The sequence below is a fragment of the Salvelinus alpinus genome, chromosome 8, assembly GCF_045679555.1.
Source record: "Salvelinus alpinus chromosome 8, SLU_Salpinus.1, whole genome shotgun sequence".
NCBI lineage: Eukaryota > Metazoa > Chordata > Actinopteri > Salmoniformes > Salmonidae > Salvelinus > Salvelinus alpinus.
Genome location: NC_092093.1, coordinates 75,273,889 through 75,294,333, shown reverse-complemented (window position 1 = coordinate 75,294,333; position 20,445 = coordinate 75,273,889). Strand labels below are relative to the sequence as shown.

The following is a 20,445-nucleotide window of genomic DNA, read 5'->3' as shown; positions in this document are numbered from 1 at the left end:
TGTGTTAAACTGCTGTGCCTCAACCTTTTCACGTTTGGTGTTGAAATTCAACTATGTAAAAATGTCTCCATGCATATGTTCACTACTTTTACATTCAACAACGACAAAATTTTAATTGTGATTTTTTTTGTGCTCTGGGGTGGGAGTCCTTTTTTGAGATGCTTTCTTTTATCTGCTATTTTGAAAGCCCTGAAAAAATAGCTTAGCCAAAATCAGGTCACAGGCGGGGTAGTAAGCCCAGATAAATTGAGAGAGGCCTGTTACATACACAGTAGGCAATGACTGTCATAGCCATTGGTCAGTCAGATTGCTGTGCAGCCTTCAGCCTACCTTCTGGCCCCAACTTTATTAGGTAAGAGGGTTTCCTGAAGGGTTATTAAATCCAACAGTGCGTTCACCAATTTCCATCAGTGTTCATTGCTTTGTAAAGGAAACATAAGTAACTGATGTTTTGCAGTGATTGAACAGAAATGTCCTTTGTGCACTTCAGTTCAATTATTTGTGCAAAATACTATTGTACACCCAAATACCATACCAATTCACATTTGTTATGATTTTATAACACTCTCTTGCATTATAATTCACTGTTTCTTATGCCTTACCAAAGCCATAGATATGCAGCCTATATTTGCTTTACCCCCCCCAACCTCCAAATAAATATATATTTGGGCAAAGATTGTTGGTGCGTCAGGGCATATGCGTGATGACGTCCACTTTTCCTGGAGTGACTGTTGTCGGCTTTGTACACTAGTCTTGCGTATGACAGTTGGCAAAAGCAAGTAGGATATCTTTCACTATAAACAACCAGAAATGTTAACATCTATGATGAAGCAACTGAACATGGAGCGAGAACATCCTGCGGTGAGTAACGTTATGCCGATCTCGTTCTTCTGTGCTGTTGCATCAAGCAAAAAGTGTCTGCGATAACGTTAACTGGCTAGAAGCTAGCTAGTAACTTAGCTAATGTTAGCCTAGCCAGGTGATAAGCTTGCTGAATAGCTATTATGCGAATTAAATGGCAAGTTAGTTAGCTAAATAATGATGGTGTTAACTCTACCTCGTTTTCAGTGGTGAAACCTTTGCTCCAGCTTGTACAAAAGCTAGCCATTTTAAACAATCAGTACTCAGCCAAGGCGCCTCATTATGGAGAGAGTCTTTCATGTTTACAACTCCTCTTCACCTCCCTACATGGGTTCTGTTTTACAGTCAACAAGAAGCTCATTACACATCACAGGGTTAGGCAAGATCACATCTGCAACTAAAATTGGTTCCTGACTTTTCCGCGTGGAAACATAAAATACTCCAAAGGCTTGTAATATGAAGCTCCTTATGAGGTTAAATTAACTCTGAACGTGTGTGTGTGTGTGTGTGTGTGTGCGTGTGTGCGTTAGACACACACAACACTGTGGCTATCTAGTTATGTGGTGTGCTGTTGTGAATAAAGCAAACCAGGACATAGTTTTCTGCAGCAACAGAATAAATCTGGGATGTTTATTTGTGTCACCTGTATTTTAAGCCTTGTCTTTAATCTATAAATACCAGACACACTCCACTGACTTACTATAACCATGCTCAATTAGTGCTCTGTCATTATGTGTTTCCCAAATGCCACCCTACTTCCATTGTAGTGCATTACCTATGGGCCCTGGTCAAAAGTAGTGCGGTATATAGGAAATAGGGTGTCATTTGCGATGCAGACATTGACTGGCAGGGAGTTCTGTCAGACAGACACCAGTCAATCAATACAGTTCCAGGATGAATGAAAGCTTATTTAATGTGCAAGGGACCATTCTCACCCCATGCATTAATGTGCAAATGCCCCCCCCCCCATGCATTTTACTCATCCACACATCTATCAATTATAAATGACATCTGGCTTTATCAATAATTTGTGTGCCTCTTGGTTGCAATGTGCAAATAGTTGGCCTCATTCAGTACTGTATTCAATAACATGATCAATGTATGCTGCTTCCTTGTGATCAGCAAGCAAAAGGTGGGAAGATAAGTCTGTTTTATTTTCTGTATCCTCTATTTTTTTATAGGGTGCTGGATCCTAGAGCGAGAGTGAGTACTGGCCCTGTCTTTTTATCACCAGCTCCTCCTATGCTGACCTGCTGCCCTGCCAGTTTGCAAGGCTGTGAGAGTAAGAGTTTGGCGGTAGAGGTGGGTGTGGAGGGTTGGGGTATCTGACAACCAGAGGGAGGACACTGACAGCCCAGCCAGATGTCCTCGCCCTTCGTGCCTGTACCTGTCTCCATCAGAGATAGGACCCTGCCAGGGGCCAATGGGAAGCCCAGGCGGAGCCCTCAGAGGACCTCATCTTTGAACAGTGTCTCCAGCAGCTCTGAGTCCTCCACTAGAGGCCCCGGGGATGAGACCCTGGGCCCTGGCCGTGACCCTGGGAGGAGAGGGAATCGAGTCGGAGGGCCTCGGTCCCAGAGCTCAGAGAGAGGCTGCTGCTTCACTTCTCCACCCTCCCTGTTGCAGTGTCAGAGCCCAGTGACCCGGGCCAGGCTGAACGGGCTGGGGCTGGAGCCCACGGTGGAGTACTCCACCTCCTCCCGGATGAACATGGATCAGGAATCACCACCAGAACCTCCAGGGTCCTCAGCCTGGGAGGAGAGGCCCATCACCCCCACCGTGCTGGGCTACGAGGTCATGGAGGAGCGGGCCAAGTTGACGGTGAGAGAGCGAGGGAGGCAATTCTTAGCTTGGTCCTAGATCTTTGTGTTGTCTTGCCTATGGTTATTGTCATGCAAGGAGTTTGCTTTATAGCACAGATCTGGGACCAGGCTATGCAATTCAAACATGCCAGCAAGACAGGGACCAGCAGGAAGCTATATGCCAAACTCAACTAGTCAGCAAACATTTCGTCCTTATTTTAACCACTTTTTCCCAAGTTGCAAGTCATTTGAAATATCCTTCCTTTCTGTTTTGATGCCTGGACTTGTTGGGAATGTTGTTAATGTCATTACTGGAACTTTTAAAGGGATACTTTGAGATTTTGGCATGCTAGCAGATACCCATAGACTTCCAGTCATTGCGCTAATGCTAGTTAGCATTGTCTCACGAAACTACCTCTAACTTCCTTCATACTGGACACAGAGACATAAAAATCATATCCACAAGTTCATCTCACTCTGGGGAAGTAGATATCGGAACTCATTGCCAAAATCCCGAAGTATCCCTTTAAGCTCTGGGCTAAGCACCAAGTGGCACAAATGACCAGTTGGCTTTAGTTAGGTTACATTACCATTCATTTATCATGGTCTGTCAGGATTAGTCTGTTTGTTTCCTGACTGTCGTGTCCCCAAATCCAGCTCATTATCGCTGTGGATAGTCTGTAGTCTACGTATAGTCACTCTGTTGTCAATGGGTAGTCTGTGGATTGTCTGTGGTCTGCCTTCTCCCCCTGTATTTGTTCACATAGATGGGATTAGAAGCCCTGCACTGTTCCTGCTGTCTGGACAGATGTTTAGGAGTGTTAGGGAGATGTAGGTTTCATTGGATCAGGAACAGATTATTAAAGCCAGCCGCCTGCCAAAAGTGTTAACAACATGGCAGGAGGAGAGGTGTAGGAACTGCTGGAGGTTATTAGGAGCGACTGAGGGATGTTGGAATGTGAAATCATGATCTCAGTACATCAACCCTTCCATCAATGACCATTTGTTAACCCCCTGCATCCCTCTCATCCAGTACAGATGGACGATGATACAGCAGGATAAGGATTTGACTCAAAGCAACTGAGTGGTTGCACATTCTTCTTCTCTCTCATTTATAGTTTGCAACATTAATTGTATTGAAGGCCTAACACTATTGTATAAAGTGTTTGCTGCTCATTGCTTCAAGTTGTATTCATGATCTAGCCTAGTTGCAGATTGGTACTGCAGTGGCAGTGTACTGCCCCTTCCACTCAAACAGGCGTTGTAATTTCACTCTCCAGCAGCACTTTAATTAAAAGGAATCAGAATATGCTGCTGAAGACTTCAGTCATTGATTTAAAGGTCAAGTCCAGTAATTAACTCACTCCTAAAATGGCTTCTGCATTCCCACTGCTTTCCTTTAACGCAATCTAAAATAGACTGCATCATTTGCAACAAGGACACAACAGCTTAGTATAACGCCAAAATGGTGTCCTATATAGTGCACTACTTTTGACCAGAGCCCTGATCAAACATAGTGCACTATAGTCAATAGGGTGCCAATTGGGCCGTAACCTCAGTTTGTGGACATAACGTACACATGATGATGCCAGGGTTTCTATTATATTTACGCCTATTAGTCTCTCTTTTGCATGGTGTCCCTGTTGTCGGTTAGGTACTGTCCTCTCCTGGCTTTTCCTGGCTTCCAAGTTCCTGCTAACCCATTTGAAATTAGTGCCAGTGTGTTCCTGTGAGCCTTGGCTGGAACACCTTCTTTTCAGTCTATCCTTTCACTCAGACACACCGCTCTAACCAAACCCAAGGAGTTGGACTTATAAATGCTTATCTCTGAGCCGTCATGCTCAGAATAGCTTTTGGCATCAAAGGTGTTCCATAAAACCCCAAATCAGTGGGATTGTATCCCAAATGGCACATGTATTCCCTATTTAGTGCACTACTTTTGACCAGGGCCCAAATAGTGCACTATTTAGACAATATGGCGCCATTCGTAACGCAGACAGTGTGTTCTGAATGCCTGTGGTTTGAAAGTCCTGAACGGGGTCAGATATGGACGAGATGAAGAAATGCTAAACGTCTGACTTTCTTAAGACATTGGTTATGAAAGGGAGAAAGTAGGCTCTTTTAAAAGCAAGCTCACGTCCATATTGTCTTTGTCTCTTGGTATTACTAAGCTTCTACTATACGTCTTTACTAATATTGAGAAAATACATCTCTGTTAGGTTCCGATTCAGTCTCCGGCGCACTGTGCTGCTGTGGTTTTGAAGGAAGGATTGTTCATCTATGACTGTAATTGAATATAAGATAACTGCTATCATAAGGTCAAAGGTGAGCTGTTAACGTGTGTGTGGGTGTTTGGTCTCCTGCTGCAGGTTTATAAGGTCCTGGTGAAGAAGACTCAGAACGAGAGTTGGGTGGTTTTCAGAAGATACACTGACTTCTCCAGACTCAACGACAAGGTACGTCCTCACTCGAGGATAGTTACTCCTCGCAGGGACTGTCCTGGGCCTCGTAGGAGGAAAGGTTTGTCTGATGAATACATTAGGGTGGAGTAACTATCCTCTGTATGTCAAAAATGGGCCGCTATCTAAACTCAAAGGCAGTGTAGTGTCATGATTCACAATGGCTTCTTAATTTACCGTCTATGACATCATTGGGTGCGTAGTATGCTAGCTAGCATACTACTCATCCATGTGACAAAACCCTTCGTCATCACACACATGCCCTAGTTTCCACTTTTCCTGATCTGTATCCCATCTGAATAGTCTTAAGTAACAAACCCTATTACTGTTGTCAATAATTTAGGCCTATCCAGTGCTCAATTGCCCTGACACTGTTTATGGCTGTAGATTCTCTCATGGAGGGACAGTACTCAGTACTGTGGGAGAGACAGGGTTATACTCAGTACTATAGGAGAAACAGTAGATGTGTTCGAATACTCATACTAACCGCATGTACCGTACAATCTTTGACTTGAATTGAGTTAACTCGTAATGCTTATTGGTCATAGTATGGATATAGTTAATATACCAAAAGTTCCCTGATGTCGTACTAAATTCGCCAAAATATGAAGTATACATGCAGAGGACACTATTTTTGTACTTTAGGGCCCATAATACAGATTTTGAAGAAAATGGCGGAAAATAGGCAGCCGAAGTACAACAGGAGCGGATGCAAATTCATTGCTTTAACTAATTATGACAAATGTTAAGAAAATGTTGAACAGTGTAATAAAGTAATGACTTTTCAAATATGTTACCTTACACGTTATGTTGGCTGACAATTTGTTAGCTATGCTGTCCTTACGAACCACATAGCATATCATTACAGCAGTATGTACCGGTATGTTAGCTAGCTACCTAACATTAGTTGGCTAATAATACATCAAACTTGCCAGTAGATTAACTATAGCCTAATCTAATTACTAACTACCCAACGTTTATTGACTTGATTATTCCCGTCATTCTTAGCTTAGCTAAAAGGTATCATTGTTGTGCATTCTCAATGGACATTCGGGTGCTTTAGTAAATTCGCTCTGGCTTTCTACTCCGATTTCAGAGCACTCTCGTCTGAGTATACCAGAGCACAGAATAATGAATTTCCGAGTGCTCAAGACCTGTTGAATATGGCCGGTGTCAGTAAACGTCGGCAAAAAAAGCAGAAGTCATTTGTTGCTACTTTCTGCACACGCCACTGTCAGTGTGAACTGTACCGTTTCTACCTTCTGTGCATTTAACAAATACATTTAGATGATATTTTATATAGTGTGTGTTTTACTACTTTTACCACTTTAGTCTTGAAATGTGTTATTGTTTACTTCACTACCTTACTCTGTTTAGCACAGGCCCTCACATGTGAATCCTTTAAAGAGATGGGTAGGGAAAAGTCTTAAGACGGTGTGAATGATGCTGGATGGGTGTAGACAAAAGCTCCTTAGTAGGTGTACCAAAACGTTCAAGGGACATTTTCTCAAAAGTGGGGTTACAAGTTTATCAACTTTCAAAGCAGAATTACTTTCCCATTGTTCCTCAACTGTAGTGTTTGAAATACTGTTTTCTAGCTCTGAGTCTCTACTTTTATCCAATGTAAAAAATACTATTTCAAATTTTTGCTGCATAGGACTGAATCCTGGTGGTGGGTCACACATGCGTTCACCTGTATTGTGAATAGGCTACATCCTGATTTGCCCAGTTTATCAATAGAGATTTACCATTAAAATAAATGATTACTATTATGTTCTTATGTAGCTAGATTGGTAAAAAAAACTAATTCAAATTGATTGTTTGATTAATTAATGCATACATCAAACATTCTAAAATGTCAAATGTAATGATCTTGATCTGTCTGGATCAAGTGCCATTCTGTGACTTTGTCCAATATGCCTTTATTTGTGGTATTGTTTTGGTGTCGCGTATACTAATACTAAACCTGATATCGAAGTAAACATTTCGGTATCATGACAACACTGCGTCCAGAGCTGCCAACTCGTTGAAGTAGAAATTGTCATCCAAATTGAGTTTAGTGATCGCTGTTCTAATGTCCAGAAGGTGTGTTCGGTGGTAGGAAATTATGTCTGAGACATTATCTACAAAAAAAAGAAACACAAAATAGCAGAATTGGTCAGGAGCCCGTAAAGCAGCACCATCTCACGACTGTGGGAGAGATTGTCTGTAATAATCAGTACTGTGGGAGAGACCGTATGTAATCAGTACTGTGGGTGAGACCGTCTGTAATCATCAGTACTGTGGGAGAGACCGTCTGTAATCATCAGTACTGTGGGAGAGATTGTCTGTAATCATCAGTACTGTGGGAGAGACCGTCTGTAATCATCAGTACTGTGGGAGAGACCGTCTGTAATCATCAGTACTGTGGGAGAGACCGTCTGTAATCATCAGTACTGTGGGAGAGACCGTCTGTAATCATCAGTACTGTGGGCGAGACCGTCTTTAGGCATCAGTACTGTGGGCGAGACCGTCTTTAGGCATCAGTACTGTGGGCGAGACCGTCTTTAGGCATCAGTACTGTGGGCGAGACCGTCTTTAGGCATCAGTACTCTGGGCGAGACCGTCTTTAGGCATCAGTACTGTGGGCGAGACCGTCTTTAGGCATCAGTACTGTGGGCGAGACCGTCTTTAGGCATCAGTACTGTGGGCGAGACCGTCTTTAGGCATCAGTACTGTGGGCGAGACCGTCTTTAGGCATCAGTACTGTGGGCGAGACCGTCTTTAGGCATCAGTACTGTGGGCGAGACCGTCTGTAATCATCAGTACTGTGGGAGAGACCGTCTGTAATCATCAGTACTGTGGGAGAGACGTCTTTAGTCATCAGTACTGTGGGCGAGACGTCTGTAATCATCAGTACTGTGGGAGAGACCGTCTTTAGGCATCAGTACTGTGGGAGAGACCGTCTTTAGGCATCAGTACTGTGGGAGAGACCGTCTTTAGGCAACAGTACTGTGGGCGAGACCGTCTTTAGGCATCAGTACTGTGGGCGAGACCGTCTGTAATCATCAGTACTGTGGGCGAGACCGTCTGTAATCATCAGTACTGTGGGCGAGACTGTCTTTAGGCATCAGTACTGTGGGAGAGACCGTCTGTAATCAGTACTGTGGGTGAGACCGTCTGTAATCATCAGTACTGTGGGAGAGACCGTCTGTAATCATCAGTACTGTGGGCGAGACGTCTTTAGTCATCAGTACTGTGGGAGAGACGTCTGTAATCATCAGTACTGTGGGAGAGACCGTCTTTAGGCATCAGTACTGTGGGTGAGACCGTCTTTAGGCATCAGTACTGTGGGAGAGACCGTCTTTAGGCAACAGTACTGTGGGCGAGACGTCTGTAATCTTTAGTGCTGTGGGAGAGACCGTCTGTAATCATCAGTGCTGTGGGAGAGACCGTCTGTAATCATCAGTGCTGTGGGAGAGACCGTCTGTAATCATCAGTGCTGTGGGAGAGACCGTCTTTAGGCAACAGTACTGTGGGAGAGACCGTGTATAATCATCAGTAGTGTGGGAGTAGCTCTGTTGTGTTGGAGAGTAATACAGAAATGAAGTGAATTCCCTCTGCCCTGCCCCCCCCCCAGCACACAAAGAGCCAGTGTTCCACAAACAACAACAGCAGCAGTACCTTTGTCTAGCCAGTCACAGGAAGCCAACTCCTAGCGGGACATGTCAGAGATAGACAAGGGGAGAAATACTATGTGGATTAGGTGTAATAATCATTCACTTCATAAAAGTCTTACAGCTGAAGTGCTTCATGTGACGTCCAAATCGTCAACTCTTTTCTTAAATCTAGTCTATCCTTTCAAGTAAGCACACTGCCAACAATGCCCTTCGATGGGCTACTACATTTTTCTGTTAGAAATATTTCTAGTAATAGCACACAAAGACTACAGAAGGCTAAATGCCGACTATACGCCTACAAATCCTGTTTTGCTTCTAGACACAGTAGCCTGGGGTGGGATAGGAAAAGGCCACACCCTCCATCAGACACACAGAGGCTGTGGACAGGCTGCACAGCCATTCCTGTGGTCTCTCTCTCTCTATCTTTCTTTAGAGGAGAGAACTAACCAATCTGGACACCTATTCACAAAGACTCAAAGTAAGAGTGCTGATCTAGGATCAGGCTTATTTATGATTTGAAATATATGTATTTAAAAACGGATCCAAGATCAGCACTCCTACTCTGCTTTGTGAATAAGGGCACTGGCCTAACGGGATGAACACTGGGCTGGATGTGCTGTACTTATAAACTGGAATTTGGGAAAATAGTTTGAAGAGTTTTACCAGAGTTGACATGGATATGTTTTTGAAAGATCAATAACTCAAGCCCCTCCCGTCCCTGTTGAGCAAACAGGCCTTGTTTGGTTTTCCTGGTCATAACAAACCATGTGATGTTACATTTGTTCAGGGTGTGTTGGTGATGTTATTGCGATAATTGGCCCGTGCTTCTTCGTCTCTCTTTTCCGTGTGTTTTGTACGGTGTGTGTAATGTGTGTGTACTGGGTGTGTTTTTAAGATGCCGTGTGTGTATGAGTGTTGCTTTTACCCTGCCCAACCTGTATCTGTGTGTGAGTTTCAGCTGAAGGAGATGTTCCCAGGGTTCAGACTGTCTCTGCCTCCAAAGCGCTGGTTCAAAGACAACTACAACTCTGACTTCCTAGAGGACAGACAGCTGGGCCTGCAGGCCTTCCTACAGAACTTGGTGGCACACAAAGACGTTGCCAACTGGTGCGTGCGTGTCTGCGTGCGTGTCTGCGTGAACATGCCTCATCATGCAGTGCAAACCTCAAGTGCTTTGAGGTTCCACTCACACACACAGCCTTAAGTTTACTGATGGGCTTGCTGGTTGCCCATGACCTGAGACAGACTTAGCACCTGGCCAACAACAATGAATGTCTGTGGAACCAGCTGAATGTATCCACACACACTTTAATTAGGCTATATTAGAGTTATGTAGTCAAGGTTAAAAGCATACATTACACAGTAACTGTATTTTGCGTTGTAATACAAACCTTTTCTGATACCGTGTCTAGTTTCCTTGGCGCCAATACTGGTGACATGGACAGCAAAACCAATACCCAATCCATCATAGATACACTGTCTTTTGGGGGATTGTGTGTGGGTACCCTGAGGTTGGTTGGTATGATTGGTATGGAAAGATGCGTTCCTGTTGGTTATTAAAACTCTTTGTCTTTCCTTGTCTCTTTAACAGCATAGCAGTGCGAGAGTTCCTGTGTTTAGATGATCCACCAGGTCCTTTTGACAGTCTGGAGGAGAGCCGGGTAAGACTGATCTTCTGTTACCAGCATGCAACTTGAGGTAGACTTTCACAAAAGCCTATTGAGAAGTCACGTAGACCCAAACGAGACCAGTTCAATCCAGTTTCTGCAGTGTTTGTTTCTGTGACCCATAATCCTGGGAGTAATCTGGGACAGGCTTTGTTGTTCTCTGTCTGGAATGAGCCTCCGATGCCAGCACCACATCTAATTAGTATATACAACCATTAGCATAACTGTCATTAGAATAGCTTTTACAGTCTTTGGTTAGTAGTGGATTAGGATTTGGCTTCCTCTCCTCTACGTGCTCCACTAGGGGAGAGTGGGGTAAGTTAAGCCTCCTACACATTTCTGTACTGAATGAACTATTACCACTATCTTTTTAAAACCAGGTCTATCTTTATTTACTTAACACAATTCAACACAATCACAATGGCGTTTTTGTCTTTCAATAATTTAAAGCATTTAAACACTTAAACCCTTAGTCCCTGGTGTTACCTCATATCCCAGCGATAATGCCTTGAATTACGCCTGGGAAGAAAACACTTCCATTTGCTCAACTTGCAACTGGCTCAACCATTGGCCCAAATTACCCCAAGGCAAACATTTAAACTATATTTGCCCACACAGCTACAAGGATGGATAACTTGTATGCTGGGTTAAGTACCTCATATTGTATTTTATAGAGACCCCCACTGATGTATCGAACAATCTTAAAATGATCTACTTAGCATCATGAAACCTCTAACACAATAGATTAATTTGACTTGATGGAAATCAGTATTTTGGACCTAACTTGCTTACCACTTTTTCCATGTGGTTTCTTCCTTCACAGACTCCATGAAATGATGACCTCTTCCTAAATATTTGGTCAAATTATAAATTTTGTGTATGGTTTCCTAGAAACAACTATTCCTTTGGCTCAACTTACCCAACTTGTTTTTTTCCCCCATGTCAGTTGTCCTGTCACGTTTTCATAACTCAGTGTCTGTCTCTCTCGCCCCCCACCCCCCTACCAGGCATTCTGTGAGACTCTGGAGGAGAGTAACTATCGTCTGCAGAAAGAGCTGGTTGAGAAGCAGAGAGAGATCAGTTCCCTCAAGAAGAGACTGGAGGAGAAGGACCATCACATCCACCTTCTGGAGAAGCGCCTCAAGTACTGAACAACAGACACACACAGGTTTACTGCAATTGTGTTACATGGCTTGTGTTTCTAGGGTGTGTAACAGATTTTGTGTGTGTGCACGCGTTACAGCGGGGAGTCTCTGACCCCAGAGAGCCAGAGTGGGTTGTCAGCTCAGGGCAGTGATAGCAGCGTAGACGCAGATGGAGACGTGGAGTCATCTACCGCCGAGGCAGACCAGGACATTATGTCAGAGGAGAACGGGTAAGACACACACACACACACAATCCAAGGTTTCACTATATTCCGTAAGTTAACATTGCCTCGATTTAATTATTCAAGACACTATTCACAACCAAGGCCTGATGGGGTTCCGTGGTTTTCTTACTCATAACTGATTTTTCACTGCACTACACGCACACTCGCATCGAGAAGCCCTTTTGTATAATGCTCAAACTCCCTTCATTCAGTTAGCTGTCTTTTCAAATGATCAACCCCTCTTCCTGAAGACCAGCTGGCATCATGCCACCTGTTATAGCAGTGGCCATCACAATCAATCTCCTCAAAGAGAACTGTGCTCGTGACCTGAACTTCAACTGCCGTTAGCTGATACTACTGTATCCCCTCCCCCAGAGCATTCACTTTCAAAAACAGAAAAGACCTTGAAAGCCTTTGAAAACAGCAACCCCCACCCTCCTAACTTAATTTTCCTAATGCTAGTGAAGTAGTGAAGGTAGCTAGCTGCATTGCAAAATATCAACTATTAACCTATATCTGTCATATCAAGCCATAGTGTGTCTCCTCAATAGTTGTCCAATGAAAAATGACAAAGCCTTGAGGATTGCAGAACCAACAGAGCTGTGTTTAGTGGTTGGGAAAGGAAAGACATCGGGTGGCTGCCTCAGTCGGCTAATCGGATTAGAGATATTGATTACAGACCAGACTGGACATTTTATTTAGTTGACTTAACATTAAACCTCAGACAGGAATGGGCCTTGAACCATATAAATACTATACCAATTTTGGCCTGTGAGTGATTTTCTTTGCCCCCCCCCCCCCCCCCCCAAAGTTTTATTTTTAATTATTGGACATAAGACTAAAAACACCAGCAAATCAGCTCCAAGTGATTTTAAATTGAGAAATCTGTTCCATAGTATTCCTACGCATAATAGAGAGATACAGTACCAGTCAAAAGTTTGGACATTCCAGGGTTTTTTGTTGTTTTTACTATTTTCTACATTGTAGAATAATAGTGAAGACATCAAAACTATGAAATAACAAATATGGAATCATGTCGTAACCAAAAAAGTGTTAAACAAATCTAAATATATTTGAGATTCTTCAAAGTAGCCACCCTTTGCCTTGATGACAGCTTTGCACACTCTGGCATTCTCTCAACCAGCTTCTTGAGGTAGTGTCACGAACCGGCTCAAAGCCCGTAACAAAAAGGGAGACAACGTAGAGATAAGGAATAACAAAGCATATATTTATTCAATAAAGTAAACTAAGTACTATATACAATGGTGTGTGTAATCAGTAGTGTAAGTGAGTGTTTAGCATGCATGAATGTGATAATGCAGGGTGTTGAAAGGTGCCAAAGCAAACAACCAAAAACCACCAAGATACACAACAAAAACTATAAAGGTGTCTGCATGGAGAAAGTCTCCTCCATGAATGGGGAAGTGGTGTATTTATCCTAAGACACAGCGGGCCCAGGTGTTTCCCATGTAGCTGACGACCCTCCCAACTCCGCCCACCGGCATCCTAATAAGGAAACAAGAACAAAAAGAGAATACGGCAGACAGAGTGAGAGGGTCGTCACAGTAGTCACCTGGAATGTATTTCAATTAACAGGTGTGCCTTGTTAAAAGTTAATTTGTGGAATTTCTTTCCTTAATGTGTTGGAGCCAATCGGTTGGGACAAGGTAGGGGGTGGTATACAGAAGATAACCCTATTTGGTAAAAGACCAAGTCCATATTATGGCAAGAACAGCTCAAATAAGCAAAGAGTCAATCTGGAAAATATCAAGAACTTTGTGCAGTCGCAAAAACCATTAAGTACTATGATGAAACTGGCTCTCATGAGGACCGCCACAGGAAAGGAAGACGCAGAGTTACCTCTGCTGCAGAGGATAAGTTCATTAGTTACCAGCCTCAGAAATTGCAGCTCAAATAAATGCTTCACTGAGTTCAAGTTACAGACACATCTCAAAATGAACTGTTCAGAGGAGACTGCGTGAATCAGGCCTTCAGGCAAAGAAACCACTACTAAAGGACACCAATAAGAAAAAGAGACTTGCTTGGGCCAAGAAACACGATCAGTGGACATTAGTGGAAATCTGTCCTTTGGTCTGATGAGTCCAAATTTTAGATTTTTGGTTCCAACCGCTTTGTCTTTATGAGACGCAGAGTAGGTGAACGGAAGATCTCTGCATGTGTGGTTCCCACCGTGAAGCATGGAAGAGGTGTGGGGGTGCTTTGCTGGTGACACTGTCTGTGATTTTTATTTAGAATTCAAGGCACACTTGGCTACCAGCATGGCTACCACAGTATTCTGCAGCGATACGCCATCCCATCTGGTTTGTGCTTAGTGGGACTATAATTTGTTTTTCAGCAAGACAATGGACCAACACATCTCCAGGCTGTGTAAGGGCTATTTGGCCAAGAAGGAGAGGGATCAGATGACCTGGCATCCACAATCACCTGACCTCAACCCAATTGAGATGGTTTGGGATGAGTTGGACCACAGAGTGAAGGAAAAGCAGCCAACAAGTGCTCAGCATATGTGGAAACTCCTTCAAGACTGTTGGAAACGCATTCCAGGTAAAGCTGGTTGAGAGAATGCCAAGAGTGTTCAAGCTGTCATCAATGCAGGGTGGCTACTTTGAAGCTAAAATATATTTAGATTTGTTTAACACTTTTTTTTTTTTTTTACTACATGATTCCAAATGTGTTATTTCAAAGTTTTGATGTCTTCACTATTATTCTACAATGTAGAAAATAGTTTTAAAAAACTTGACTGAGCAGGTGTGTCCAAACTTTTGACTTGTACTATATATGTGATCATATACAAATGTAAGCAAGGATTGAAATGATTGTTTTAGTCAAATATTATATATGTTTGGGTTTCTTGCGGTTAATTTGCAGTCTACGAATTATTTGTAATTATGTTTCAGCCCCCTGACCATCTGCTCAATAAGAAATTGGCCCGTGGCTGAATCTACACTGAACAAAAATATAAACGTGTTGGTCCCGCGTTTCATCAGCCGAAATAAGCTCCCAGCAATTTTCTATACGCACAAAAAGCTTATTTCACTCAAATGTTGTGCACAACTTAGTTTACATCCCTGTTAGTGTGCATTTTATCCTTTGCCAAGGTAATCCATCCACCTGACAGGTGTGGCATATCAAGAATCTGATTTAACAGCATGATCATTACAAGGGTGCACCTTGTGCTGGGGTCAATAAAAGGCCACTCTAAAAGGTGCAGTTTTGTCACACAACACAATGCCACAGAATGTCTCAAGTTTTGAGGTTACGTGTAATTGGCATGCTGACTGCAGGAACGTCCATAAGAGCTGTTCATTTCTCTACCAAAAGCCACCTCCAATGTCATTTCAGAGAATTTGTCAGTACTTCCAACCAGCCTCACAACCACACCACGTGTATGGCGTCGTGTGGTCGAGAGGTTTGCTGATGTCAACGTTGTGAACAGGGTGCCCCATGGTGGTGATGGGGTTATAGTATGGGCAGGCATAAGTTACAGGCAACAAACACGATTGCAATTTTATCGATGGCAATTTGAATGCACAGAGATGCTGTGTTGAGATCCTGAGACCCATTGTTGTACCATTCATCCACCGCCATCACCTCATGTTTCAGCATGATAATGCACGGCCCCATGTCGCAAGGATCTGTACACGATTCCTGGAAGCTGAAAATGTCCCAGTTCTTCCATGGCCTGCATATTCACCAGACATGTCACCCATTGAGCATGTTTGGAATGCTCTGGTTCGATGTGTACCACAGCGTGTTCAAGTTGTCGCCAATATCCAGCAACTTCACACCGCCATTGAGGAGTGGGACAACATTCCACAGGCCACAATCAACAGCCTGATTAACTCTGTGAAGGAGATGTGTCGCGCTGCATGTTGGGGGTCACACCAGATACTGACTGGTTTTCTGATCCACGACCCAACCTTTTTATTTGAGGTATGTCACCAACAGATGCATATCTGTATTCCCAGTCATGTGAAATCCATAGATGAGGGCCTAATTTATTTATTTCAATTGACCGATTTCCTATTAGGAACTATAACTCAGTAAAACCTTTGAAATTGTTGCATTTATATTTTTGTTCATTATAGTTGATGATCCCTGGTCTAAAGGGCTGTGTGTCTGGTTAATTGCAGAGCCAAACAATGTGGACATGCAGTAGATGGATTGGTGGCAACAGCAGGGTGGTTTCTGTCTTAGTTTGAATGACCTTGACCATATCCTTCCTTTGTGTTTTTCCCTCCATGTTACACAGCTGTGCAGCCCCTATCTGAGCTAGAGTGCAGTAGTTGGAGGTGCTGAATAGTTCACATCATATGGTATCATGATAATGGTGTCTAGTACCATTGTCCATGTCTTCTGACTGACCTGTGGGCCACCATGTGCGTCTTTACCCCAGAGTATTTACTTATAGTTCTTTTCACATGTGCAGTGATGGTCTCGGTACTTATTCTGGTGTGTCTCAATGTGTTACCACTGTCTTTTATCAGTGAGATATGTTTGTTGAAATGTTCATCCCCTCTTCTCTTTACCTACACTGGTCCATCTATTCATGTCACCTTTTCTATCTTTTACATTTTCCCCTCTCTCTGTCTCCAGGAAGTGTGAGGCCCACCAGTCTCTGCGTCTCTCAGGGTGTTGGTGTGGGCCTGCCACAGGCAGCTCTCCGCCTGTCATCGAGGTAACCCAGGTGTGTGACGCTCGGCTGGAGCACTGAGTCACCTGGGACAACTCTGCTCTTCCCTCAATGCACCCCCCTCCCTTCCTCCTTCATGACTGTGATCACTGTTACTCAAGGATCTTGGGACTGAAACATTCTGAGGGTGGGGCTTTGGACGTGATCCCCTCCAACATCGTTTAGTTTGTTGGCAGGATAGTTGATCAACCCCCTGCCTTGCTGCTCATTTAGACTTCCACAGACCCTGGCCACTGTTTTACAGAGAGAATATGAATTGGGTGGAGGCACTTTATTCAGTAACACCCCCAGGTCTTCCCAGCTGCCAGTTAATCTGACTGGACTCAAGGATACTGACAGGAGCAGAGTAGGGACACTTTATCCCGTAACACTCCTTCAATGGTTGATTTGTCCCCATGAAGTTGTGGATCGAGTAATTGAGGGACCTTGCATAGACTTGCAGGGACACTTTACTATGAAACAAACTTCTTATTTTTTTCTTAACTGAGGGCAGTCCTCAGATTCACCTAGTCAATTTGCTAATCAAAGCTTGAAGACAATACATCCACCTCAGAATGGTGCAATCAGACCACGTAGGAGGAATGCATACATCTAATGAACTGGTAACTGTAGCTAGTACTGTAGCTCATTAGTTTAGTTCTTGGGGTTAGTTGGTTCCACACCTTATCTGTACGAAACAGGTTTCCAGAGCCCCCAGATCCTGTGGTCTCCCAGCCAAAGAGTGGATGTGTCTGAAATGACACCCTATATAGAACAGAGCCATATGGGTCCTGGTCAAAAGTAGTGCACTAAATAGCCGGTAGGGTGCCTTTTCAGACACAACCAAAAACCTGGAGAGGGACTCCAACACCACCTTAAAGCCGATTGGATAATTGGGTCTTGCAATATGATGAACCATATGAAAATCCATAGACTGAGAAATGGAACCTCACATAGCTTGACTACCACAGCACCTCTGCATCAGCACCACCCTGTGGCTATAGCAGGTATGACCACAGATGATGACTGGACAAGGACTGGCGCATGGGAATATTCTGGCGGTCGATGATGTGTTCGAGATGGCGGGGATTAACATGTCATTTCCTGTTATTATAAAGGTCAAGGCTGTTCTGGGGTGGTTGGCAGATATTTGGAGAATGATAGAGCTCATATGTCTTTTAGCTTGTCTACTAATATTGTCCTTGTAGTCACATCTCATTGCTTTATACTGCCCATCTGGCATACAGTATCTTCAACAAAAGTAGAACAGAAAGTATTTGTGGGGGTGGTACATCAAATACATGTTTTGTGTTATTTTGGTTCTGTGATAGTTTAGAGTTTTGACCCTATACATTGTTGAACTGACATTTTGTTGATTTGTCATGTGTTGCTTGCACTACTAAACCTTGTCATCTCTGTGAAGGTCTAAACACAGAGTGAACCTTAACATATCAGTCTACGGGCCCCGTTGGAGAGAGCATTGACATCCTTAGCGTTCAGACACCTTGTTTATCATGTCAGTCCCACATTCCATGAAATCACATCTTTTATGCCCATATTAACCTAATTTCTACACTAAGAAATGTATTTTGCCTAAATACATTAGCAGAAGAAACCCATTGAAAACAGACAAATGTGGCTGAATGCTACATGCCAGAGTCATAAAGAGATACTGTATATGTATGTGTATTTCTCTGCTATTCACGTTCAAAAGGACAAAACATTTATCTTTTGTCCACTGATACATGCTGATATGATTGGTGGATGGAATCATGAATATATCAACGTTGAGCAGAATGACCCCTGTCTGCATGGAATCGGTTTCCTCAAACTTACCAGACCACTATCACTGACCTCATCACTGCCTGTGAACTACGGGTATTCCAATCCTAGAACTAGAATTAGGGATTCCATTCTATGGTTCCGGCTCCCTTGTGAATGTCACTTTGTCTTTGTGAATGCTTGCGAGAGAGAATATATTGACCACACTCAAAATCACGATAAGCCATAATCTGAGCACTAGTTGACATTGTTGAGTGTACACAAACATCCCAAAAAGCAATGCTCAATACAGTACAATGTATACACTGAGTGGACAAAACTATTAAGAACACCTTCCTAATATTGAGTTGCACCCCTTTTTGCCCTCGGAACAGCCTCAATTTGTCGGGGCATGGACTCTACAAGGTGTCGAAAGCGTTCCACAAGGATGCTGACTCCAATGCGTCCCACAGTTGTCAAGTTGGCTTAATGTCCTTTAAGTGGTGGACCATTTTTGATACACAGTGTGAAAAACCCAGCAACGTTGCTGTTCTTGACACAAACCAGTGTGCCTGGCACCTACTACCATACACCGTTCAAAGCATTTAAATATTTTGTCTTACCCATTCACCTCCCTGAATGGTGCACACACAATCCATGTCTCTGGGCTTAAAAATCCTTCTTTAACCTGTCTCCTCTCTTCAGCTACACTGATTTTAAGTGGATTTAACAGGTGACATCAATAAGGGATCATAGCTTTCACCTGGATTCACCTGGGCAGTACGTCATGGAAAGAGCAGGTGTTCTTAATGTTTTGTGCACTGTGTGTATAGTACAATGGACTGTGAGTACACCATTTCTCAAAATGTCACATTTTGGTGTGTTTGTTTCTTGTTATGAGCTAAGAGCTTTCACAGACAGCTTTAGCTCCTATCTCTATTGCAGAGTGTATGTTTGTTACTTGGCCAGTAGTGGCTGTATGATGCACTTTATGTATGTACTGTATGACATAGGAGCATGTTGCTAGCTTGGTTAGCATAGCCTCCATTTTATAGCAGCTTATTTGAAGCAGAGTGCCTTTTCTGTTTTTTTCATACACACTGCATAGCTTTCCATATTACTTGTGGTTGAGATGTTGGCTTAATGTTCATCCCACATATTTGTGTAGTCCCTCTAAAACTCATTGAAGTGCCTTGAGTTTCTGCCACTTGCTTTTGATATTGCTCTAGTCCACTTTTAGCTCCATAGATTTTAGTGTGAAATGTAAAGAGAGAAAAAAGATCATAGAATTATTTTGATGGAAAGAGGTTTAAAATTACATTTCCTTTTGTTTTCAACTAGTTTTAGTGTCACGTTAAAGTTGAACACGTGTCCTGTGGACAAAATCAAGTATGAACTGTGGTTGGTATGTAACAACTATGTTATTAAAATCAATGCGATTTGTTGTCGGAATAATTTTGTTTGCTTCAAGGAATAGTTCACCCACAAAAATGTGTTTGTTAGACAGGATGAATCAAACCTCATAATTACTTTAAAGTCAAGCATTTTCCAATACATAGCTATTTGTGGACAACTACTTAATCCTGCGATTCTCTTTTAGTGATCATTTGGTGATATCCATGTTTTGGTGATTTTATGCATACAGTTTATCTGGGATAAATGGTCAAATGACATGTGGGTTTTGTTTTTTCTAAACTGGGCTGTAGCTGTTAGTTGGGTTCTGTTCAGAACAATGACTTGTCTTTATGCAGCATTGATCCTTTCATGCGTGACCTTTTCAAAAGACAATAAATATTTTTCAATGAAAAACATGAAACATATTTAACCAGTTCTTCCTCATCTCTGTATACTATGTATGTCAGCGTGTTCCTTCAGAAAGTATTCTCACCCCTTTGACATTTTCCACATGCTGTGTTACAGCCAAGATTTAAAATTGATTTCACTTTAGATTTTGTGTCACTGGCCTACACACAATACCCCACAATGTCAAAGTGGAATTAGGTTTTTAGAAATGTTTTATTACAAATGAAAACTGAAATGTCCTGAGTCAATCAGTTTTCAACCCTTTTGTTATGGCATGCCTAAATACATTGAGTAAAAATGTGCTTAACAAGTCACAAGTTGCATGGACACTGAAATACTAGTGTTTAACATGATTTTTTATTGACTACCTC

The 20,445-nt window shown here is 42.8% G+C and overlaps 1 protein-coding gene across 2 annotated transcripts; it reads left to right on the top strand.

The window, feature by feature from the left end:
* The first annotated feature begins 114 nt into the window (after positions 1-114).
* Positions 115-20,091, top strand: snx16 (sorting nexin 16). 2 transcript variants are annotated; one of them, XM_071415097.1, is made up of 9 exons: positions 115-861; positions 2,043-2,682; positions 5,033-5,119; positions 9,740-9,888; positions 10,373-10,442; positions 11,456-11,592; positions 11,692-11,823; positions 14,174-14,382; positions 16,435-20,091. In XM_071415097.1, the coding sequence occupies exons 2-9, from the start codon at positions 2,224-2,226 to the stop codon at positions 16,518-16,520; spliced, it is 1,329 nt and encodes a 442-aa protein (XP_071271198.1). In that variant the 5' UTR covers positions 115-861; positions 2,043-2,223; the 3' UTR covers positions 16,521-20,091. The 2 variants fall into 2 exon arrangements, with proteins under 2 accessions (XP_071271198.1, XP_071271199.1); XM_071415098.1 differs by lacking the exon at positions 14,174-14,382.
* The last annotated feature ends 354 nt before the right edge of the window (positions 20,092-20,445 follow it).